Consider the following 26,970-nt stretch of genomic DNA (forward strand, 5'->3'; position numbering starts at 1 on the left):
AGGATCCTTTACACTTAATACAATATACTAGTACTGGAAACGATTTTTTTTTCACTAACCATATCGTTGACGTCCCTTGGAAGATATTGTTGATTCTTTTTGTTTGTTGTTGTTATTTGTTTTTATTTTGTTTCAACCACCAGATGACCATAAGAACTTGATTCTTTCCATTGTCTCAACGGAGACCATAGTTTACTTCGTAAGCACGGATTTAATCCTGTTTGACTGCACCCATCATAAATCGTAAGTAATAAATTTCACTGGATATTTTAACACAGCGCTTTATGATATTGTATGAATGTAATATTTGCACATTTTACTGTCTATGTATAATGTTGTTTTTTGTGATAAATTTTGCCATGCCCCATTTGCTTAGAGAAATTTAAGGAGCATCTTGGAAATACGTACTTATACGTTCTGGCACCTATCGTGTATTTCCTTAAAGAATCTGCCACTTCGTTACGAATAAGAACTTGCAAGTAACTCACTTAATTTGCATTACAAACATAATGTTATTCTGGTTCTATGCTTTACATTTCTCTGAGTCGATTCTTGATTATACTGATACATAATAATAACACATTACACATGTTACATATTATGTTTGATTTATTAAAAGAAAATGTAATCGCGATTATATTTTAAGGAAATTGTGCAGGTGAGGTTGTCAAGCAAGACACATTCACCATTGACTGTACAGGTAATCATGGTCCATAAGGTATTTTTTCGGAGGAATATTCAGCTGTTTAAGTCGTTCCAATATGACTCAACTTATCTAGAGACAAGTCTCTAGTATATACTTATACACACGTCTATTGATCAAATTTGTTTTCATTGTTGACTTAAAATATAAACTGAAATGAGTTTCAGATCTCTCTAATGCCAAAGAAAATGTAACACGGTGCGGACTTTAACTTCAATTAATGAACGAGTAAATGCTTCAGATCATAAATTGGTATCAGGCCCCTCAATGTTTTTCCAACGTTTATTGATGGTAATTATGTGAGACTCTTGCCAGTCCAAGCTTAGAAGAATATCTTAACTATTGAACGTAGACTTATTATAATATCCAGGCTTGATCATATCTAGCATAATGCTTCTAATGCTTAAACAGACACATCGGACACCCACACGCACACCCACCCAGATCCTCACTATATCTATTAGTATTTCATTATTGCAATTACAATGGCTATCCTAATCACGTTATGATTGCTTTCGACTAAAACTTGTCTTATCTGAAATTTATCGGCCAGTCAGTGGTATTATTATTAAGTTTAAGGTATAATAATATTAAACCAAAGTTTATCTCTGAACATGTGTATGAATTTGGGAATTTTCTAGATCTGAATTGGCGCATCCAGGGGCCTAAGGCCCCCCCCCCCCTCCGTTGGTGGAGCAAAAAAAGGGCGGAGAAAGAAAAAAAAAGGGAAAGAGAGGAGGAAAAAAAGGAAAAGAAAAATAAGAGGAAGAAGACGAGTAAATGAAATAAGTTGACGGAAAGAATTAGAAAATATATATTTTTTTAATCTTTCATGTAACTATACAATTTTCTCTCGCGCCTCGCGCTAGCATTGCATTTCTTGCTCAGTAGGCTGATATGGGGCTTTTTTAAATCAAGTTTTGAAGTCAGTATACACATTATATTTCAGTACAAAAATCGAACTTTCTTTTGTTTGATTTACAAATTAATTTTTTTTTAAGTGCTCGGTAAAATGTCAATTTTATGGTCAGAATTTAAACATTTTCAACTTGCGCTGGAATTATTTTATTTGCCTAAATACTTACTGTCTTCATGCATTCCATAAATTTCGCAAAATATCCCTTTTCAGGTATGATTGTAAAAACGTAGGCCTATCAGCAAGTGTTAAGCGCTCGCATAGTTCTATATTAATTCTATAACAAAACTACTTGAAATCGACTTTTCATGAAAGTTATCAAAAATTCTGGCTCGCGATTTGCACTCGCATTAATTTTTAAAATATATTAACCAATGCATCCTATTCATAATTACAAAAATGCTTGAAATGACCAGTTTCAAGCTTTAATATCAACAAATGTCACGCTCTCATTTGGCTTATTAGATTAATCACAATATCTTTTCATCAATCCATAATAACTCAATTATCCCCTTTTTCAGAATGGAATATCGACAAGTTTCATATCACGCCTAGGAAGAGGAATAGGAAGATGGTCATCATTTCCATATAATGACAAAATGCCCGTAGCATGTCCCAGTCCTAGGTCAAAATAATAATTTAAAAATATTACCTCGCGCTTCGCGTTCGCATACTTCATTAAGTGCAATACACATCCGCTCCGTAATTTTCCTACTCAGTGCTTAAAAAAATATTAAATTGACCCTTTTTCTGATTGGAACATCAAATACTTACAGCTCGCGCTCGCATTTTTAATTTTCATGATAAAACTGAATTATTCAGAATGCCTAGAATCTAGGTCTAAATTTAAAATACGCGCAGGCATGTTTATTAAGATTCGTAGCTTGTAATTTATTCAAAACGTGCTTAAATGATCCACTTTCAGATCAGAATATCATTTTTTCTGCTGGGGCTTCGCACTCGCATTATTAATGCAGGTAGATAACCATCCTTTTCATGATATAAAAACATGAATAAAGTGTCCTTCTTTTTTTTATCTGAAATCTCGGTATTTTTTTCGCTTGCACTTCGTGCTCGCATCAATTAGTTACATTCCCTTCATGATTTAAAAAAGTGCTCAGAATGTCCATATTTTAGGTCGGAATGTCAAATATTTTCAGTTCGCACTTCGTGCTCGCATTATTGAATTGTTGAAATATGTATCGTTTTAATGGCTAACTGCAAACACTCCTTACATGTCCCTTTCCGATCAGGCCAAAACGTATATTAAGAATTTATGCTTGCGTTTCGCGCTCGCAGTAATTATCTAGTTACATACGCATCTTGAACAGGATTACAAACATTGTCTTGAAAGTTTAATATTCAGGACCAAAAAACAAATGAAATTTCAAAGAAATTATCGCGCTTCGCTTTCGCACTATTTAAATGTTGTTTATGAGATTATTACATATTCATGTTGTTCTAAAAGAATACAAGTAATAAGTAACTGTTAGGACTATCCCTTCAAAGCAACAAACAAAAACCAACTTTGAGCGGCCGATCGGCGAAAAGTGGGTTGGAAAAAAATCGTCTCCATCCCCTACAGGCGAATGCTGGATAGCCCACTGGATCTGGACCGGTATAAAATAAGTAAAGTGTCTTTTGAAAAAAAATCACTGTAGTATTAAAAGGAATATAACTGAGTTTTATTTTTCAGTTGTTCGTCTTGTGTCTCGAGTCCATGGCCATGTGACTGGTGTGTTTATGACAACATGTGTACGCATGTTAGCAGCTCATGCCAGGACGGTGAAACAGTGGTGATTGGAGAAAATGTAAGCATTTCATCAGTGAAAACATAGGCCTGCCTTAACACTTTCCACCTATGACCCCGGGATACGTGATTTATTTAGTTTTTGTATCGAAAGAGGTTTAATGTAATACTTCTGCAAGTCGCTGAATCAAATACGATGCAGGTATATTATAAAAATAATATCGCTGAATGAAATTAATCTTAATTCTTTCTTCTCCGTCCTAAATTTAATCTTGATTTTTAATTAAAATGTTCGTAGTTTTAATTAATCAGAATTACTTTAAGATTTATAGTTTAATTGTTGGTTTTATTCAAGTTACTTCAGGCGAATTGAATTTTAAAACTTAGAACGTAAATGTACCCTATTTGATTGATCCTTTTCAGCATTGTAATACATGTAGTATCATGTTCAACATCTTTGATATACTAGTACCTTCATCATGATTTTATTGGCATAACTAATTATCATCTTCATTTTTTTAATTGATCATTATGTATCATAGTTCGTTATAATTATTTCTACTATGTTTGCTTTGCTGGTGTTATTAGTAGTAATATTAACCGTTTACAATAATAATACTTGGCTACTACTACTACGACTACTATCAAAGCATCTAGTATAATGTAGTTAGGTCCAATTTTATCATGTCAAGAATATTATAATAACCAATATTACCCTTATGATTCAACATTTCATATTTGAAAACATATTAAGCTCTTCATTTAAATTTCCGTTAAGAAATGTCACATAACTGATTATACCCGCTCCGACATTTAGAATCCCATAGGGTCTGGAGACAAAGGACAGATGTACTGTCCTCAGCTGATTGGTACATCAGAAACCTTCTTCATACCAGTGAATATTAATTCAAGTTTCTCACTTGTGGCGAGAAATATTCCTACAGATAAAACAAAGGTATTGATGTGTTGTAATGACAGTTGTAACTTAAACGTTTAAATTTACCCTTATATTCACAACATTTGGCTCATTGTCACTCATTGCAATACACTTCAAAAACAAAAACAGGCCGGCCCCCCAGCATCCAGGACCCGTTCAAAGATGGAGGGCCGCCACAATACCATACCTCCATTATCTAGTTAGTAATGTTACTGCTATAACATAAGGGTAGGGCCTACTGCCGGATCCGCTGCTGCTGCTGTACGTACTAGTAGTACTCTTTTGGCTAGACTACCCATAGTTACCTCTACTGCAGTTAAAATTGCTGATACGGCTGTTGTTGCTGCAACACTTAGTTCAGCTGAATGGTTTTATTTTACTGCATAATCACAAATGATTCTACACTTAGGCCTATATACCTACTGCTATACTGACACGGCTAGACTAATTAGCATGTAGACTTTAAATCACAGTGATTGAATAAAACCATAATCAATTTATTATTCGTGTCATTGTTATTAAGTATTGAACGTAGCGAACCTTTGCTCTTGATAAGAATCTAATTGTTATATTGTTGAAGACAAAATGTGTATTTGATGATCTTTTTTCATTCATTGTGCACAGATCCAGGCATTCGATTGCATTCTTCTTATCGATGGAGATGAGACACGAGTAGAAACTGCATTCGTCAATGAAAGTTATGTTATGTGTGGGGCTAAAGAGGTAAACATTTCCTATTTACATCATTCAAGTCATATCGTGTAGCATCATTATCCTGCGAAATACAGATGTTCTATAATTTACTAACTAAAGGTATTAAATTACTTTCAAAATTATTTCTAAATTCATACCTGCCGATGTACATCATCGGTTTCTTAATATCTAAAGCGCAAATATCATGCTTCGCATACTAAATTTAATATCTTTGACAAATTGAAATCACAGAATCGCTCAGTAAACGTGTAATTCTCAACCGCATCCTTGTCGAGCTATTACTATGCGAACATTGACACTCCCATATATATTATGTCTTAGCTTTACTTTATCAATAAACACCTATTACATTCAAATCTCGCCCACGTCCCCTGCCGATTAGCACATCTCTTCAATACAAGAGTGAGGTCGGTACACGAAGAACTTTTGACTTAGTTACCATAGAGTTACTAACAATTAGTAGCTCCATGGCATTACCATGGAGTAGGATTTATATGAACAGTTCAATGGGGATGCTTAATTAGACCGAAAAGAATGCGCTAACAAGAAAGCTAACAAGAAATTAGATTATGTACGAGTATTTCCCTACACATCCACCTCCCAATCCTCTGGGGAAGCAAATACTAAATATTCAAAGTCAAACACATGAAGTATACTCTAGCCTAGATCTTTCTTTTAACTATATTCATTTTTTACAGTACATGTATGCTGACGACATCCTTCAGAACAATGTGAGCGTCTCCGTTCAATGGAATTACCAACACTATATAGATGACCCGAATGATGCATATGGTATGACCATAGACCTGCAGTAATTTTTCTTTATCTATCTTCTCATTTGAAACTTCTTAATACATTAACGTATTGACTAAGTATTTTCTGTGTAGTAGCTTTAGGCACAATGGAAACAGTTGTGCTTTATTTCAACTTCTGTGATCAACACCTAAAGTGTTGAATTATTTATTATCAGTATAAAAAAGTAACGATTTATTATTTCATTTAACGTTTTACTAGCATGAATTGCACGCAATGTTAAAAAATTGGTGAACCAATTTTTGAGAAATCCGTACGTAGAATTTGAGAGATTTGTATTTCGGTTTGCCAAAATATCTTGTAATACGAACAAACTTTATTTTGCCTTGAAGTGACCCTGTACAAGTGTTCTGCCAACGGTGGAAGCTGTAGCCGGTGTCTATCTCCGGAAGCAACACCTTCGTTCCTAAACTGCGGTTGGTGTGGGAACGACTGTAATGTCATTGAGAGTGATGTTTGTCGGAGCAATCCATTTTTCAATCAGAATGAGACCAACCTTTGTTCAGCACCAGTCATAACTGACGTAAGAGGATATTATAGTTCATGGTTTTTTAAGTATTAAGAGTCAACTTGTCAATAGTCTGCCTCGCGTCTTTTATACCAGAATTCCTGCTGTAAGGATGCTACATGTATGTGCTTATTCATTGCATCTTTCCTACAGTCCCCAATGTTTTAATATGATTACTGTTATGATTTTCGATGAAATGCGGTTTGCAAGATTCTTTAGGGTAAGATGCTGTTCTGATTTTTGACAGTGTGTCTTTAGATTATCTTTTTGTATTTAGCAATTTTAGATATCGGCAAGCAAAATTGATATATTTTTATCATATTATGATTTCATCGTTTGTTTTCCACAACAAAAATGATAAAGAACTAATACATAGTCAAGTGATAACCTTTGTGTGATTTACTATAATTACGAATTATCAGTTATCTTTGTATGTGAAAAATCAGAAGACCAAAAACCCTTTTTTCTATAGTTTTATCCCATATCAGGTCCAATTAATGGCAGTACAAGATTGGAAATCATCGGAACCGACTTAGGAGTGGCATTTATTGATATACTAGAGGTTACTGTAGGAGAGTTGATGTGTAGCCTGACTGACATGGATTCCTACTATCAACCAGGGCAGAGGTAACGGTGTCGTTTCGGGAAGGGGGGGGGGCAAGGCCCTTTCAGTGCTATGGATACCATGTTCAATATTGCAGACAAATAAAAAGCGCTCGCCGTCATCATCAGAAGATAAAAGGCCTGCGATTTTGTGATTTTAGAGCTCAGCTACGGTGCTATCATACCGCTAGCAAATGGCCCAAGAAGACAGGATTGTTTACATCAATGTAACAAATTGAATAATCCTGATTTTTTTTTGTGATATCTTTATTACATCAAACTCCCAGAACATGCAGCTATGCACGTATTCAACTTAAATTTGGCTTTCGTATTCCTACAGTCTTCCTAGTATGTGGCAGTTGTTGAGTATGCATTAATGTCATTCAGTCCTCAATGTGTGCACGTCATTGGTTAATTGTCATTGTGCGTTTCATCTCTAATTCTTTCACTGATTCTTGATTCATTGAACATAGTATAAAAGAATATATGCAATATTATTTGTCTGAGTACACATATCAGTTTCATATGTAAATAAGTTATCAAATGACACACCGTCTCTCTTTTCAGTGTAAGTTGCCTAACTGGGGTATCTCCCGCGGTAACATCAGGACACATCGCGATTAAGATATGGTCTGGTAGTGAGACTAGGACCGGAAACAGTATTGAACGGTTCCACTATAGGGTCAGTGCATTCAAAGGAACTATATATTGTAATTTGTTCATAACACTAAGCATACTAAGCGCTTTAATAAATTTTTGTTAGTAAACCTAGCATTTTGTTTTACGAATACACATGTTGGGCAGTTATTGAAAACAATTCGGTGGAGCTAAAAATGAAACATTGAATCAACTAGATTCATAGCGTTCTAATTTGATGATAAAGGTTTTGTTCAATCACACAATACTTTAAAACATGCTTAATATGCACATTTTCTTTATTGCCTAATAGGTCTACATTCTTTATCTGGGGTGCCATACAAAATTCCTCAATGGATTAAGGAAATGCCATTCATGCTCATTGTAAAAAATGCAAAAATAATAAGGTATAATATTATGGGACGCCACTTGGGAATAACCAACTTATTTAACTGTGCATAAAGACGCAACAACACGTCGGTCATCTCCTACATGTCCTACTGCTCCAACACAGTTGTTGGAGACCATTTTGTTTTGTTTGTTTCTGTTCTTCTAAACATAAATGTTCGCATCCCATGGGTAATTAAACCTCCACTAATGTTTTTGATTACAGGATCCCATGATCTCGGGGTTTAGCCCCACTGAGGGACAGGCAGCGGGAGGGACCCGGGTCACCATTGCAGGAATGTACCTAAACACAGGAAGAATCATCGAAGCGAGATTCGGAGCAGCACAATGCAACGAATTGTGAGTGTCATCCCGGGGGGGGGGGGCACTTCCATTCACGAGTGGATACCATGCGCGACCATGGGGTCTCGAAAAGCACCCTAAACACGTAATTTCCATATTCTGAAAATGCGCCCCTTAACAAGTATTGGCGTGTGAAACCCTACCCTTAACAAGTATTGGTAACAAAACGATACTCTTGGCAAATGTTCCCTGAAATGAACCCCTAAACAAGTACAGGAATGTTTTATTGTTCCGGGTCATTCGGTCGTCGGCTTTACCTTATATGGTTTAGTACAACCCCACCTTCTACACCTCGCGCAAATCGGACTCTAAACACGAAGTGTTGGGGCAAAAAGGACATCCTTTATACAACATTTGAATTTTGTTTTATCATCCCCGCGAATTCGACCCTAAACACGTAATTTTCCTTGCGAAATAGATACCCTTTTTTCATTATTTTTGTGTTTTTGACACCCTTATCACGTTACGTACGTAACGTGCCCTATCGTAAAAAAAGACATCCTTTTTACGTGTTTTTTGGTCGCGCATGGTATCCACTCGTCAATGTAAGTGCCCCCCCCCCCCCGCGGGGTGCGAAATTATTTTTCCCACGGAGTTCTGGACCAACATATGAATATTCATGACTTGCGTCTTCGGATTAAGAGTACGCATGCGCGTGGACTCTGCCTCGACCAGTGATGGTCGTAAGCATTCACGTTCAGTTGCTCAAAATGAATATTAGCATCGTCAAATTACCGGTACTCTTACATAGTTACATATGCCTTATATATATCCAATTCTTAAACACTTTTCAAACTAGCTGCCATTAATGGCAAGACATGTGCTAGGCTAGGGCTCGCTTAGGCTAGCGCATTAACTTTACCTCAAATCTGGACCTGTCTAATGCCTAGTACTAATCAGTGTTGTAGTGCCTTGGCCTTGAACATTCAAGCCTTGGCCTTGGCCTTGAGGATTTTGAGCCTTGAAATTTCAAGGCATTTTCAAGGCATTTTCAAGGCATTTTGTATTATGTACTTTCATTTGTTTTATAAGTAATTATAAGTGTTTCATTTTTTTTTTTTATTTAATGACACTAATGGTCAATACTACCAGTCACCAGTAACATCAGCAGCAGCAGAAGTATGTGTACTAGCAGTGTCATCAATTGTAATTGTCACCATTATCAAGAATTTTCAAACAAAGAATACATCAGTTATGAAAAATAGCATTATGTATTGGTAATGTGTTGTAATCATGACTAATGATGTTAATGACAGTAAATAATAATGATCAAGATCAAGATAATAGTGCTTTGATGACAAGAATAAATTTGACATCTGACTGCAATTTTGACAACAATATTCATACTTTAAACATAGCTAACTCTAACGCACGATAACAAGGTTGATTTCTATTCCATTAGGATTTTCCTTGTATTATTTTCTTTGGCCAACAAGAATGAAAAGATTTGGTAAACTTGAACACAGTCTTCAATTTTGTCATATCCAAATGGGTTATGTGAATGGCATGATGAGCCAGAAACTTTGAGGGGCCAAGCATGGCATATAGAGCAAAATTTCTGTCAAAAAAAAAGAAGAAAGCGATTGAAGCGAGCGAGTGAACAAAATTTGTCCCCCTCTTTCTATAGGAAAAGCTAATTTTGCGATAGATTGTTTAAAAAATAATATCACATTTACTCTATCTTTTCATTTCCCTTCCCCCTTATCTAAGTGTATTCTTGGTGGTGGAACTTCTTCTTCTCTCTATCTCTTTTCTAAATTGTATATTTGTTTTGGGTCAGATTGACAAAACAAAGGGGGAAAATGTTTACTTCTTTTTAATCATATATCGTTCAACAGTGAATTTCATTTCTCTACAGTTTCAAGGAAATAAACAACGTATTTGTTTTTGTGTCAATATGGTTTCAAGAAATAATGATTAATAAAAACAAAGTAATTGAATAATTAATTATTATTAATATTATCAACAAGTATTAATAATTAATGATTGATTAACTGTTTAAAGAAATAATTAAGATTTACCCTCTCCCAACTAAGGGTATGGGGTGCGCCCTGTTTACTTTATATCCTTTGAATATAACTTTATTTTGTTAGTATTCTTAATTCTGTTTTTTTAAGGTAAAATAAGTATAGAAGATACAAGAAATGAGAATTGAAATTTAAAAGTGGTTGTAAGCAGAAAAAAAAAAGAAAGCTGACAAGAGTCCTAAAAATGACTCATTTTCAGTTTAAGCATTTAAAAATTTTAACTTGCGTTTTGTGCTCTCTAGCCCCCCCCCCCCCAAAAAAAAAAAATTAAATGCAATATGCCCTTTTGAAAAAAGAAATATACCTTCTTTAATAATAAAACATAATAAATTTTAGGTTCGAAAATCACAGATTTTGAATCGTGCTTGCATCAATTATTGTTTAGTACAGTACTAATCCTGCTCATGGTTACAAAAATGTATAGAATGTTGCTTAATGGTTGGAATATCACAAATTTTTGGCTGGCTTCCTGCACTCGCATCAATTATTGTACTCGTTCTCTTCCCGTTCACAAAAAAAAATGCTTAGAGTGTCCAGTTTTCAGGTTGGAATATCACAAATTTTTGAGCTCGCGCTTTGCGCTCACACTTTTTATAAGGCTTATGAGATTATTTCATGTTTATGTTGTTTTATGAAAATAAAACTAAGAAGTGACTGATCGGGGAAAACATAGGTGAAATAATTTCGGGCCCCGTCCCCTATTGGCGAAAGTCCGATCCGCCCTCGTGACACATACACACACACCGGAAAAAATGGCCGGTGGCCCCCCCCCCCCGAAAAAGCAAGGACCCCCAGTGCCCCCCCCCCCATAACAAAATCCTAGCTACGCCACTGCATTGCATGGAACGTATTATAACGTCAGGCACAAACTAACGTCAGTGATCTTGATCCCCGTCTTCCCCCCCCCCCCAAATTAAGGATTTCTTAGCTGAAAAAAAATTGACAAGCAAAAAAAAAAGATATTTTTTAGATCTAGGACTGGTTCTGTATACGGACTAGAAATATTAAACCATGTTAAATAAAATCAAACGTAAAGTTCGGAATTTGGTTCGAAGTTTTAAACCATGGCATTAGTCGGCTATTACTATTAGTATTAGGCATTAGACAGGTCCAGATTTGAGGTAAAGTTAATGCGTTAGCCTAAGCTAGCCCTAGCCTAGCACGGTTACACTTCGCAATTCCGAAGGTTCTTTATTCCGAAGGTTCGTAATTCCGAAACACGAAAATTGCCTTTACCTCGATGTTCGTTAATCCGAAAACGTAAAAGGGTTCGTTAATCCGAACATTTGTGGCGTTATTCCGAAGGTTCGTTAATCCGAAAACGAAATAAGGTTCGTTGTTCCGAAGGTTTGTTAGTCCGAAAACGAAATAAGGTTCGTTAATCATTTCGTTTTCGGACTAACAAACCTTCGGAATTACGAATCTCATTTCGTTTTCGGATTAACGAACCTTCGGAATTACGAACCTCACTTCGTTTTCGGACTAAGGAACCTTCGGAATTACGAACCTCATTTCTTTTTCGGACTAACGAACCTTCGGAATTACGAACCTTCGGAAATACGAACCTTCGGAATAACGAACCTTCGGAATATCCGAACCTTCGGAATAACGAAGCTTCGGAATTACGAATGTATGCGGCCTAGGACATGTCTTGCCATCATTAATACTTGTTGATAATATTAATAATAATTAATTATTCAATTACTTTTTTTTTATTAATCATTATTTCTTGAAACCATATTGACACAAAAACAAATACGTTGTTTATTTCCTTGAAACTGTAGAGAAATTAAATTCACTGTTGAACGATATATGATTAAAAAGAAGTAAACATTTTCCCCCTTTGTTTTGTCAATCTGACCCAAAACAAATATACAATTTAGAAAAGAGATAGAGAGAAGAAGAAGTTCCACCACCAAGAATACACTTAGATAAGGGGGGAAGGGAAAGGAAAAGATGGAGTAAATGTGATATTATTTTTTAAACAATCTATCGCAAAATTAGCTTTTCCTATAGAAAGAGGGGGACAAATTTTGTTCACTCGCTCGCTTCAATCGCTTTCTTCTTTTTTTTGACAGAAATTTTGCTCTATATGCCATGCTTGGCCCCTCAAAGTTTCTGGCTCATCATGCCATTCACATAACCCATTTGGATATGACAAAATTGAAGACTGTGTTCAAGTTTACCAAATCTTTTCAGAATATCATGAAGACTTAAAACATTCTTGTTGGCCAAAGAAAATAATACAAGGAAAATCCTAATGGAATAGAAATCAACCTTGTTATCGTGCTTTAGAGTTAGCTATGTTTAAAGTACGAAAATTGTTGTCAAAATTGCAGTCAGATGTCAAATTTATTATTGTCATCAAAGCACTATTATCTTGATCTTGATCATTATTATTTACTGTCATTATCATCATTAGTCATGATTACAACACATTACCAATACATAATGCTAATTTTCATAACTGATGTATTCTTTGTTTGAAAATTCTTGATAATGGTGACAATTACAATCGATGACACTGCTAGTACACTTACTACTGCTGCTGCTGCTAATGTTACTGGTGACTGGTAGTATTGACCATTATAGTGTCATTAAATATAAAAAAAAACAACTGAAACATTTATAATTACTTATAAAACAAATGAAAGTACATAATACAAAATGCCTTGAAAATGCCTTGAAAATGCCTTGAAATGTCAAGGCTCAAAATCCTCAAGGCCAAGGCCAAGGCTTGAATGTTCAAGGCCAAGACACTACAACACTGATTAGTACTAGGCATTAGACAGGTCCAGATTTGAGGTAAAGTTAATGCGCTAGCCTAAGCGAGCCCTAGCCTAGCACATGTCTTGCCATTAATGGCAGCTAGTTTGAAAAGTGTTTAAGAATTGGATATATATAAGGCATATGTAACTATGTAAGAGTACCGGTAATTTGACGATGCTAATATTCATTCTGAGCAACTGAACGTGAATGCTTTAAACGACCAGCACTGGTCGAGGCAGAGTCCACGCGCATGCGTACTCGTAATCCGAAGACGCAAGTCATGAATATTCATATGTTGGTCCAGAACTCGGTGGGAAAAATAATTTCGCCCCCGGGGTGTCATCATGCATAATCTTAAATATTATGACAAAACAATGCGTGAGACTGTAATACAGTCACTGTATGTTCTAAAATAATGCGAAAACTGAAGTTAGGAAGATTAGTTTATTGTCCGATTTTCTTTTATCATACGCACACACGCACCCACCCTCAAATATACACACACGCTCAAACACACTCCTTCGGTCAAACTTCAGACTAACCCCTCTTCCACGCTCACCAAGCTGAAAGAACCGTAGGCACTCTGGCATTCCAAAGTTGATCAACAAAATTGCTTTCTTGGATAGTGAAGTTGAAATTATCGGAAATTCAATAACCTTTACCTCTTACCAGTCAAATACTTAATACATTACTTTTCAGATTGGAACAAAGTAATTTTTACGACTTTAACTTACCTAACCGATTTGCTCCAATCTTTCAGGAAGTTCGAAAATTCGACGATGACTTGTATTACAAGCGGCATAACCAATACTGAAGAAACCTCTGCAAAATTGATCATGTCATTTGATGAAGTGGAAAGAATGTTTGAGGATTACAGCTTTACCTACAAAGTAAACCCGGTAATAATGAATATAGGCACGCACAAATCCATTCTGTCGTAAGTATATATTCCGTGGTCTTTTTATATATTTTTCGCAATAATGATTTTAGTAATAATGAATGGGTACCTGACAGGAATTTATTCCTTGAAATGCCGAGCGCTGGAGAGGCTGCTTGAGCTACAGCCAGAGTAATAATATTCAAGTCCTTTGGAAGCGAATAGAGACGTTATTCATAATGTGTTATGCGCTATACAAGAACTGACTATTACCATTATTATTATTATTATATGAAAATAATGATGAAAATAATACTAATAATGATTACATTTGATAACACATTACACTAGCAATAAAAATAGATTGATAATAAAAATTATTATATTTTCATTTGATACGATTTTATTTTAGAGTTGTTTCTCCATCATTCATATATCCGACCATTAGTAAAATATACAACATTCAAAACGAAGATTTGAAAAAATGATTACACGTATTATAAAGAATAATTTTAGAAATGAACGTGTGATACCTAGATTGAAATGATAAAATAAGAAATTATGACACACGAACTTTAAAAATCCATTAATTTCGTTAATACAAAAAATGAAGACATTGGATTTTTTTTAATTTTTTTTTACTGATGTAAGTTTCCTTTTTACAAAGATTTGTAGGTGATTTGTGTTTTATTTTCTCTCTCCCCCTCCTTTGGTTTAATACAGAGGAGGCATTGATATCAAAGTAACGGGAGAAAGATTTGATCTGATCCAGGAGCCTAGGGTTCTCGTTACTTCACTCACGACGAATGCCACCAGATCCGAGGTATATTACGCAAACAATCATAAAATAGATTTGAGTGTGTGTGTTAATATTTTGTTAAGCTTCACAGCTCATGTGCTTGAAGAGAAATCACTGTGATCCACACGTCTCAACTCCCAGTATAAGTCAAGAAATAAAAGTATAAAGGAAAACTAAAAAACGTTCATATTATTCTACAATTCAGACTTCTCCATGCTCTTGTTTTCTCGCAGTACGTCCACATTTCGTAATGTTCATTGAATGACTCTATTTTTGGACATGTGTGTATGTTGTTGCCATAATTGTTGAGGTTTCTATAACGATTCAAACTTTCCTGTTTTATGACAATCGCGATCAATCAGTGAACGATTGCGAAACATTAATTAGATCATGGCAATTTGCTCCGGTTATCAATCAAGCTCTATGGAGTTTTGATGCTGTTGTTTTGTTGAATCACACAGGAGTGCAATGGAACGGATACTCTTCTTATTTGTCCTACTCCAAGTTTCCCTGATGACGTCATACCTAACAGAAGAAGACGAGCAGTAAATGACACAATAGAGGCAAATCTGGCCTTTGACTTCGATGGATACATTATCGATGGCGGCCTCATTGAATACTACTCAGACCCTCTCTATTACAGCTTTGGTGGATCAGACAGAATCTATGAAAGCGGAAACAGTCGACTTGAGATCGAAGTGAGTCTGACCTTCTCGGGAATTTTCTATAACATGTATAAGCCAATATCAATAGATCGTTACGAATTTCTAATAAAATTGCCACTGTTTTTGGTTGTACCGAGTTTCCCATTGATCCATTGAAGTCACACTGTTCACAAAACACTGATAATGCTCTTTCCACTAAAGATTAGTTTCGATGGCTCTAAACTTGGAGACCTCTTATGAGAACTGTCCCGCATCCATGTTCTTTGATGTTCGGTTAAATATATAAAAGGTATTAAAATGAAAAGTTTCTTGAGGATTGCCAAATTATTTCGGTCATCAATCTGCACACCACTTTACAGAGAATTGGGGTACTTCAACAGTTTGCAGATACTCGACACAACCATGCAATCGCTCTGCGCGGTATATTAGGTAACAGGTCAAACACATACATAAAGAAATCTAACCCCTACGCACCTGTCCCTCACTGGAAATGCAGTGAGTTTGGGATACCGAGACGGAACCAGGATTTAGGTCTGTTAGCGCTGAGTTCCAACTTGGATTAGGGGCTAGTTCAATGACCACCAAATAAGAATATATATTTCAAATTATAAAGTAATGCAACAAACATAAGCGCTGGAACACAATAGAAATAAGATGTCATATACTTATAATTAATTCTCTGACCTCAGAACTGTCACTGAATCAAACAAAACTTATAACGACGAATAACTATTATATTTCATCTATCTTCTCACTGTATATATTTTATGACATATTATCCAAACTCAACTAGAATGAGCGTTCAAATTTTACGAGGGAGATGGGGAGGAGAGGAATTAGTAATGGAGGAAATGTTAGTAAATTAAGTGGCCACTTACATACGCGATCGCAAGTTTACAAAACAGTTCAGTTGTTGACGGGGACTTTCCTGACGGGGGTGATGACGAGGACAGGGACGATTCGATGACGATGACTTGAACGATGGCGATGACGATGACTGGACCGATGAGGTGACTGGATCGTTGAGGTGACAAGGACTGGATTGATGAGGTGACGACAAGAGCGGGGACGATGGGGCGACGACGACGACAGGAGCAGTGAAGGACAAGGACGAGGACCGGAGCTTAATAAATGAAGACGTTGATGCAAACTTTGAAGAACTTGATAGGTTATAGCAATAGGAATGAAGATTTCCAGTTGCCAACTGTTTGAAATACTTGGAATGTACTTTTCTTTGTTGCAGTCCGCTTTATGTTGCACGAAATAATATTCTGTCGGTCTGACGAACTTCTTCGATCCAAATATATTAGTAGTTAGTTAAAATATAGAGAATATTTGATGATGATGACGATGATGGGCGAAGGTGCAGGGTGGTTGGCTAGATCGGGGTCCAAGAGAGGGGCATCAAGGAGGGGGTAGTAAAGGGGGTCGCCAAGTGAGGGGTCCAGGTGGGGGTGTCCAAGTGAGGAAAACTAGCTTGGGGTCATCTTTTATACCTAATTACATATTCACTAAACTCAAATCTAATTGGACAGGGATATCTGCTGAAGGGCGTGACTTAAATAAAACTACACTTTTCATTGGTCAAGTTTAAGGAAGGCTGGGGTGCATGTTTCAATTAGATTGTCTAGTTAAGGCTCATTAATATAGGTTCTAGGTAAAGCTTCATTGGTACCAGTAACCAATATTTATGTCTTAAAGTACTTTGTTCATAGTGTGGGCAATTGGTGTAGGGGAACAAAGAGGGCACTTTTTGAACTAAGGTTTACCAGAAATTGGGGAGCTTTAAGGCCTATAGTAAAGAATAAGATCATAACAAAGGGGTTTATTTGTAAACAAAATGGGGACTTGTTGGGGATGACTATGATGGATTAATATTGGTACCTGTTGAAGAGCTTATACTGTCTCAACATGACTACATGTGAGTATGAAGAGATGATTGAAATAGCATAGAAAAATGAAAATAAAGACAAATGCAGAGAGATAGCAAGGCATAAGAATATGAAATATTGAAAGATATATTATTAAAGACAGATAGATAGCACGATGTATGGCAAATATGCCACTATGCTACAGAAATAAAAATTGTCCCAAATGAACAGCGACTATTTACAAGCTAATTGACTGGAATCTAGGCCGACTGCTCGATATAGTACATTACATCCTACATATATCCTATCATATTATAGTGATTGGTTTAAATCGAATCATGTGACCAAATATATTTTAACTATGCTGTTGCGTGACGTCAGACCTCTATATATTTTTTGTTGTATCCGTCATAATAATAATCTAAACCGGTGATTGGTCTAAACCTCGTCATGTCAGCAAAGATACATGCCGGGGGGGGGGGGGCACTCGGTATATAATGCATGGTGGGTATGTGCCGCGGAGGGGACCCCCATTTTTACACTCAAATTTCCGTTCCAAGGCATAGCATTTTTGTCTTATTGAGAAAAAGAACAAAGAAAGCTGCTGCAAAGCATAGCATTTTCTTCTTATCGAGGAAAAAGAAGAAAGAAATCCGCTCCAAAGCTTCGCATGTTTTCCGTTACGCCGTTCCGGCCGTATTGATCTGCTACAATGAGCCGCAATATTGGTGAAAAGCGGCCGCAAAGCGCTGTCCGACCATCGCCTCTGCGCTAGCGCACCCGGCGGCCGTGCCGCCGGGCTGCGAAATTATTTTTCCCACGGAGTTCTGGACCAACATATGAATATTCATGACTTGCGTCTTCGGATTAAGAGTACGCATGCGCGTGGACTCTGCCTCGACCAGTGATGGTCGTAAGCATTCACGTTCAGTTGCTCAAAATGAATATTAGCATCGTCAAATTACCGGTACTCTTACATAGTTACATATGCCTTATATATATCCAATTCTTAAACACTTTTCAAACTAGCTGCCATTAATGGCAAGACATGTGCTAGGTTAGGTCTCGCTTAGGCTAGCGCATTAACTTTACCTCAAATCTGGACCTGTCTAATGCCTAGTACTAATCAGTGTTGTAGTGCCTTGGCCTTGAACATTCAAGCCTTGGCCTTGGCCTTGAGGATTTTGAGCCTTGAAATTTCAAGGCATTTTCAAGGCATTTTCAAGGCATTTTGTATTATGTACTTTCATTTGTTTTATAAGTAATTATAAATGTTTCATTTTTTTTTATTTAATGACACTAATGGTCAATACTACCAGTCACCAGTAACATCAGCAGCAGCAGAAGTATGTGTACTAGCAGTGTCATCAATTGTAATTGTCACCATTATCAAGAATTTTCAAACAAAGAATACATCAGTTATGAAAAATAGCATTATGTATTGGTAATGTGTTGTAATCATGACTAATGATGTTAATGACAGTAAATAATAATGATCAAGATCAAGATAATAGTGCTTTGATGACAAGAATAAATTTGACATCTGACTGCAATTTTGACAACAATATTCATACTTTAAACATAGCTAACTCTAACGCACGATAACAAGGTTGATTTCTATTCCATTAGGATTTTCCTTGTATTATTTTCTTTGGCCAACAAGAATGAAAAGATTTGGTAAACTTGAACACAGTCTTCAATTTTGTCATATCCAAATGGGTTATGTGAATGGCATGATGAGCCAGAAACTTTGAGGGGCCAAGCATGGCATATAGAGCAAAATTTCTGTCAAAAAAAAGAAGAAAGCGATTGAAGCGAGCGAGTGAACAAAATTTGTCCCCCTCTTTCTATAGGAAAAGCTAATTTTGCGATAGATTGTTTAAAAAATAATATCACATTTACTCTATCTTTTCATTTCCCTTCCCCCTTATCTAAGTGTATTCTTGGTGGTGGAACTTCTTCTTCTCTCTATCTCTTTTCTAAATTGTATATTTGTTTTGGGTCAGATTGACAAAACAAAGGGGGAAAATGTTTACTTCTTTTTAATCATATATCGTTCAACAGTGAATTTCATTTCTCTACAGTTTCAAGGAAATAAACAACGTATTTGTTTTTGTGTCAATATGGTTTCAAGAAATAATGATTAATAAAAACAAAGTAATTGAATAATTAATTATTATTAATATTATCAACAAGTATTAATAATTAATGATTGATTAACTGTTTAAAGAAATAATTAAGATTTACCCTCTCCCAACTAAGGGTATGGGGTGCGCCCTGTTTACTTTATATCCTTTGAATATAACTTTATTTTGTTAGTATTCTTAATTCTGTTTTTTTAAGGTAAAATAAGTATAGAAGATACAAGAAATGAGAATTGAAATTTAAAAGTGGTTGTAAGCAGAAAAAAAAAAGAAAGCTGACAAGAGTCCTAAAAATGACTCATTTTCAGTTTAAGCATTTAAAAATTTTAACTTGCGTTTTGTGCTCTCTAGCCCCCCCCCCAAAAAAAAAAAATTAAATGCAATATGCCCTTTTTAAAAAAGAAATATACCTTCTTTAATAATAAAACATAATAAATTTTAGGTTCGAAAATCACAGATTTTGAATCGTGCTTGCATCAATTATTGTTTAGTACAGTACTAATCCTGCTCATGGTTACAAAAATGTATAGAATGTTGCTTAATGGTTGGAATATCACAAATTTTTGGCTGGCTTCCTGCACTCGCATCAATTATTGTACTCGTTCTCTTCCCGTTCACAAAAAAAAATGCTTAGAGTGTCCAGTTTTCAGGTTGGAATATCACAAATTTTTGAGCTCGCGCTTTGCGCTCACACTTTTTATAAGGCTTATGAGATTATTTCATGTTTATGTTGTTTTATGAAAATAAAACTAAGAAGTGACTGATCGGGGAAAACATAGGTGAAATAATTTCGGGCCCCGTCCCCTATTGGCGAAAGTCCGATCCGCCCTCGTGACACATACACACACACCGGAAAAAATGGCCGGTGGCCCCCCCCCCCCCGAAAAAGCAAGGACCCCCAGTGCCCCCCCCCCCATAACAAAATCCTAGCTACGCCACTGCATTGCATGGAACGTATTATAACGTCAGGCACAAACTAACGTCAGTGATCTTGATCCCCGTCTTCCCCCCCCCCCCAAATTAAGGATTTCTTAGCTGAAAAAAAATTGACAAGCAAAAAAAAAAGATATTTTTTAGATCTAGGACTGGTTCTGTATACGGACTAGAAATATTAAACCATGTTAAATAAAATCAAACGTAAAGTTCGGAATTTGGTTCGAAGTTTTAAACCATGGCATTAGTCGGCTATTACTATTAGTATTAGGCATTAGACAGGTCCAGATTTGAGGTAAAGTTAATGCGTTAGCCTAAGCTAGCCCTAGCCTAGCACGGTTACACTTCGCAATTCCGAAGGTTCTTTATTCCGAAGGTTCGTAATTCCGAAACACGAAAATTGCCTTTACCTCGATGTTCGTTAATCCGAAAACGTAAAAGGGTTCGTTAATCCGAACATTTGTGGCGTTATTCCGAAGGTTCGTTAATCCGAAAACGAAATAAGGTTCGTTGTTCCGAAGGTTTGTTCGTCCGAAAACGAAATAAGGTTCGTTAATCATTTCGTTTTCGGACTAACAAACCTTCGGAATTACGAATCTCATTTCGTTTTCGGATTAACGAACCTTCGGAATTACGAACCTCACTTCGTTTTCGGACTAAGGAACCTTCGGAATTACGAACCTCATTTCTTTTTCGGACTAACGAACCTTCGGAATTACGAACCTTCGGAAATACGAACCTTCGGAATAACGAACCTTCGGAATATCCGAACCTTCGGAATAACGAAGCTTCGGAATTACGAATGTATGCGGCCTAGGACATGTCTTGCCATCATTAATACTTGTTGATAATATTAATAATAATTAATTATTCAATTACTTTTTTTTTATTAATCATTATTTCTTGAAACCATATTGACACAAAAACAAATACGTTGTTTATTTCCTTGAAACTGTAGAGAAATTAAATTCACTGTTGAACGATATATGATTAAAAAGGGGTAAACATTTTCCCCCTTTGTTTTGTCAATCTGACCCAAAACAAATATACAATTTAGAAAAGAGATAGAGAGAAGAAGAAGTTCCACCACCAAGAATACACTTAGATAAGGGGGGAAGGGAAAGGAAAAGATGGAGTAAATGTGATATTATTTTTTAAACAATCTATCGCAAAATTAGCTTTTCCTATAGAAAGAGGGGGACAAATTTTGTTCACTCGCTCGCTTCAATCGCTTTCTTCTTTTTTTTGACAGAAATTTTGCTCTATATGCCATGCTTGGCCCCTCAAAGTTTCTGGCTCATCATGCCATTGACATAACCCATTTGGATATGACAAAATTGAAGACTGTGTTCAAGTTTACCAAATCTTTTCAGAATATCATGAAGACTTAAAACATTCTTGTTGGCCAAAGAAAATAATACAAGGAAAATCATAATGGAATAGAAATCAACCTTGTTATCGTGCTTTAGAGTTAGCTATGTTTAAAGTACGAAAATTGTTGTCAAAATTGCAGTCAGATGTCAAATTTATTATTGTCATCAAAGCACTATTATCTTGATCTTGATCATTATTATTTACTGTCATTATCATCATTAGTCATGATTACAACACATTACCAATACATAATGCTAATTTTCATAACTGATGTATTCTTTGTTTGAAAATTCTTGATAATGGTGACAATTACAATCGATGACACTGCTAGTACACTTACTACTGCTGCTGCTGCTAATGTTACTGGTGACTGGTAGTATTGACCATTATAGTGTCATTAAATATAAAAAAAACAACTGAAACATTTATAATTACTTATAAAACAAATGAAAGTACATAATACAAAATGCCTTGAAAATGCCTTGAAATGTCAAGGCTCAAAATCCTCAAGGCCAAGGCCAAGGCTTGAATGTTCAAGGCCAAGACACTACAACACTGATTAGTACTAGGCATTAGACAGGTCCAGATTTGAGGTAAAGTTAATGCGCTAGCCTAAGCGAGCCCTAGCCTAGCACATGTCTTGCCATTAATGGCAGCTAGTTTGAAAAGTGTTTAAGAATTGGATATATATAAGGCATATGTAACTATGTAAGAGTACCGGTAATTTGACGATGCTAATATTCATTCTGAGCAACTGAACGTGAATGCTTTAAACGACCAGCACTGGTCGAGGCAGAGTCCACGCGCATGCGTACTCGTAATCCGAAGACGCAAGTCATGAATATTCATATGTTGGTCCAGAACTCGGTGGGAAAAATAATTTCGCCCCCGGGGTGTCATCATGCATAATCTTAAATATTATGACAAAACAATGCGTGAGACTGTAATACAGTCACTGTATGTTCTAAAATAATGCGAAAACTGAAGTTAGGAAGATTAGTTTATTGTCCGATTTTCTTTTATCATACGCACACACGCACCCACCCTCAAATATACACACACGCTCAAACACACTCCTTCGGTCAAACGCGCATGCGTACTCGTAATCCGAAGACGCAAGTCATGAATATTCATATGTTGGTCCAGAACTCGGTGGGAAAAATAATTTCGCCGCCGGCGGGCTAGCTGCATGCACGTATATACGTTCCATAAGGATGAATACGCACTCACACGCAGGCGATCCGTTTTTTGTCTCGCCCGCGGCACAGACCTACTACTTTTTTGGTCGAGTACCCCCCCCCCCCCCCTGCGATACATGCAGTTCCAACAAATGTCACAAAATTTGCACAAAATGCCAAGAATCGCGACTTCTTGCCGTAAAGCATACAGGAAAAGTACCCGAGCCGTATTAAATAATAATAATTTAAAAAAAACTTTTACGGCTTGGTGGGCGTGGCTTATTAAAACTCAATCGCATGGAGATCTTGTAACAGTGTCCGCGTACACGCAGTGAGCTACTAACTTTATTAAATTCCATTAATAATATCACACTCGAAGGCCGGGATCACCCTTTTTTTTATTATACAAGCGATACACAGGTGTGAGTTCATCGGTAGGTTTTGTAAGCATGAGGTAACTATGGAACTGTTAAAACCAACGAGGCGCAGCCGATTGGATTTAGACTAGTTTCTATAGTTACCGCATGCTCACTAGTCATATACCGATGCACAAACGAACCTATGTATCATTTGTTTTATACAATTTTTTAAGGCTAAATTTTTTTTGACAACATGCATATCAAGTATTTACCGACACATGGCTAGCCAAGCATCCGGTAAATTTACTATGCATAAGTAATTACCGGACCATGGCAATTTTACCGGATGTATGGCTGGTCATGCGTCAATACTATGCATGACACCCATTCTATAATATTTACTATCTGTTGTATTTATGATAATACCGATGACGAATATTAACCAAATATACACGGTCTTCGATCAGAGGCTTGGTGAAACTATGGGCCCTCAGTGACGTGAATGCGACCACTTTTCCATTGGGCATGTTTGGGCTTCGCCCCACGCGAAAAAAGTTATTGCCGGACCAAACTTGGATACACATAACTATTTGAATATTATGATCCAAAATCGCTTATTTTCCTATTACTTTATGTACATCTATCTGTGCGACATTTTACTCAATGCGTTTATATTAGAAATTGATCAGCGACGGATAACATAAATTGATCATCAACGCACTATTCACATATTTTATTCCTTTTTTTTAGGGAATGAACCTTAACTTAGCCAGCACGGAAGATGATGTCACAGTTTTGATAGGTCCTGATGATGTCTGTGATGTAGATGATCTTGAGACTGATGTGTTACGATGTCAGCTACCGGAGAAGAAGCCTCAACCTGGTAACATCAATGGAACAGTTGAACCCGGACCTACTCAAGGGTTACCAGCTGTCACGGTATGTCGTTACTTATAGGCAGTCCCACATGTTACACGTTTGCACTCAAAAGGCAGTTTACCCTATAATGTCACGTTGCGCTACTGACTTTATATTTCTAATGTTCTGAATGTAACAATTCAGAGCTTTCCCTCAGACCACATACTCAACTGAAATTGACCTGTAAAACATATCTGGATGACAGACTGGATAGCAAAACATCATGATAAATACAGTCAAAACTTTTTAAACCGCCCCTCAAAACTTACTTATTTCAGCAGATGTGCAGTAATTAACTTGTTGGATGAGCGTACGCCTATGAATCCTTTTAACAGATATATGGCGCAATATACATGCTGTGGATCATCATCATGATCAAATGCAGAAAAGTATATATGCAACGCAAAAAGTACTTTCATGCCCTGATCAGTAGCTTGTACATGTTGTAGGAGGCGTTGTAGCATAGCATATCATCATTATCATATCATTGCTGCTTCAACACTATTGTCCTTTCTTTTTAAGCTGATTGTGTTTTGCCTCAGTTCATTGAATGACAGATAAGCATGCATGATTATTATTACCATATATTTATTTATAAAACGAATACTCAAACATGCCAAATTCTCGTTACATACCTAAAATTCTCGGCTGTAAGCATGACACGTATAAACCTTACCGGTTTATGCATGCATACATTTATCACAAGATTCAAAGATTAGAAGACTACAAAATATCAAATCTAAAAGAGAACAATTATTTTTTTTTTCAAATCAAGTACAGGTATTCCATGGAAATCTGGTATTCTATCCTGGCTACGTAGATTACTCGACGACAACCATTAACGTTGGTCTCATTGTCGGTATTGTACTTGGTGTTGCTGTGTTCGTCATCATTGTCCTTGTCGTGGTAGGCGTCATTCTCTACAGACGAAGTCACCAGAATATAAGCAAACAAGTCCGTGAGATTGAGATGTTAGAGAAGAAGATCCAAGGTCGAGTGCAAACAGGTACAAGGCTTCTTTAAAGAATATATAGCGTTGTTTGATTTCTGTTTCTTTTCTAAAATGGTGGAAATGTTTTTCAATTCAACAAAGTCTCCTTTCCTCCCTCCAGTTCCATGGGTTTTCACCTTGTAGTATTTTCCCCCTCTTTTTATTCAATACATGTCATTTCAACCTGAGGTACCCCTATAAAAATATGGCTGTATAATTAATATGATAAGTTGCATAAAATAGGAGTCAAATACTCGTATTGATCATATTCGTTTATTCTCAATGTCTAGCTTTTCATGAACTACAGACTGACATGTCTGAAGTAGAGGAGCAAATCGGTCATCTTGGTGTACCATTTGCGAATGCACTGGATTACTTAAAGAATATGCTCTTTGCAGGCTTGGCTATTCTTCCACCAACCACAGACCCTGAGGTAAAACATGTCAGGCAATCTATTATTTATTTTAATAGTATTGATGTAGACATGACTTTCGTTGCAGTGAGATTTCCAACTTCAAAAAATGGATTAAGTCAGCCGTGGAACACTTCATAAAAACAATAATTATATCATTTATTAATAAGTATTAAACAGTAGCGAGGGAAGTCTTTAACGTGTTTAGGTGTCTAGAGACTACCTCACGAAAACAGTGAGGATACAAAAAGAAAGTTTCATCGTCCTTTAGTCATGGGGTTGCATGGGGACGTTGGTCGTTGTTAAGTTCATATATGGATCTTAAACGTTAACATGCTCATAAGCAGATGATTTATCATATGTTAGTGGCAGTCCTTGCAACACCAGATTCTGAAGTAAACTGTTGCTATGGACGGTGACGAATGACTCAATCTCCATTTTTACAATTTTGAAGATTAACTTATCGTAACAATGAAAATAAAAGAGTAATCAAAACTCTTCAAAGAAATGATTTCACATGATAATATTGGATTATGTCCACTTTCTTTCTATAGTATTTGAACTCTGATCTTGAGACAGCGATGATCATGTTTTCAAGGCACCTTAGTAATCCAGACTTCTTGACCAACTACATCAAACATATTGAGGAACAAAGGAAAACGCAGCGAAGAGATAGGTTCGAAATATGTTTTATCAAAAATTACATCGTTTGATGGATAAACTCTCGGGAAGTAAAATGTACAACATAGTAATTAAAGAAGTCAATTTGAAGGCATATGCACATGTAAACCTAAATGATTGCATAGTTACGTCGTTTACCCTGCATAACACTGATAACGAGGTACGAATTGCAATGCAGATTAACAATTTCGAAATAAAGTCCTGGTCCATGACCATGCCTTTGTCAACAAACTTTGTACAAGGCTTTGCTTATCAAATATGCACAAAAAAACATTAACAAATACATGTGATTTATTGTCTACAAAAGTATTGGCTGATATGTAAGGCCGACAGCTGATTTATTTGTTGTTTATTGTGACGAAACTTCAAAGTAATACAAAACAAAAAAAGATGCAAACATACTGCTACAACTGTAGAACGTCTATTAAAATACGTATATTCCTTTTTTTTTTCTTTTAATCTACCGCAGGGTCAACATTGCCTCTCTTATAACCACCGTATTGATTACAGAAGGAAAGTTTGGATATTTCACAGAGTAAGTGTGTTATAAGTATCAAATCCATTCTTATTACTTTGAAAAGGGTGTGACTGTTCTCCCCCCCCCCCCTGCGGAATTTCTGTTAGAAATTTAAAGAAATAACG

General features: G+C 36.2%; 1 protein-coding gene across 1 annotated transcript in view; it reads left to right on the forward strand.

Annotated features, from left to right (window-relative positions):
- LOC129280175 (plexin-A4-like) overlaps positions 1–26,970 on the forward strand; it is a 50,815-nt gene that overhangs the window by 10,673 nt on the left and 13,172 nt on the right. Inside the window, exons 7-23 of the mRNA XM_064112104.1 lie at positions 144–243; positions 3,316–3,430; positions 4,187–4,324; positions 4,931–5,029; positions 5,719–5,812; positions 6,166–6,356; positions 6,814–6,968; positions 7,512–7,626; positions 8,194–8,327; positions 13,887–14,063; positions 14,727–14,826; positions 15,264–15,500; positions 24,077–24,265; positions 25,025–25,250; positions 25,526–25,668; positions 26,202–26,323; positions 26,798–26,863. Coding sequence (XP_063968174.1) covers positions 144–243; positions 3,316–3,430; positions 4,187–4,324; positions 4,931–5,029; positions 5,719–5,812; positions 6,166–6,356; positions 6,814–6,968; positions 7,512–7,626; positions 8,194–8,327; positions 13,887–14,063; positions 14,727–14,826; positions 15,264–15,500; positions 24,077–24,265; positions 25,025–25,250; positions 25,526–25,668; positions 26,202–26,323; positions 26,798–26,863 — 2,401 coding nt within the window. The remainder of the gene's footprint in view (positions 1–143; positions 244–3,315; positions 3,431–4,186; positions 4,325–4,930; positions 5,030–5,718; positions 5,813–6,165; positions 6,357–6,813; positions 6,969–7,511; positions 7,627–8,193; positions 8,328–13,886; positions 14,064–14,726; positions 14,827–15,263; positions 15,501–24,076; positions 24,266–25,024; positions 25,251–25,525; positions 25,669–26,201; positions 26,324–26,797; positions 26,864–26,970) is intronic.

This window comes from Lytechinus pictus, chromosome 17 (assembly GCF_037042905.1).
Source record: "Lytechinus pictus isolate F3 Inbred chromosome 17, Lp3.0, whole genome shotgun sequence".
NCBI lineage: Eukaryota > Metazoa > Echinodermata > Echinoidea > Temnopleuroida > Toxopneustidae > Lytechinus > Lytechinus pictus.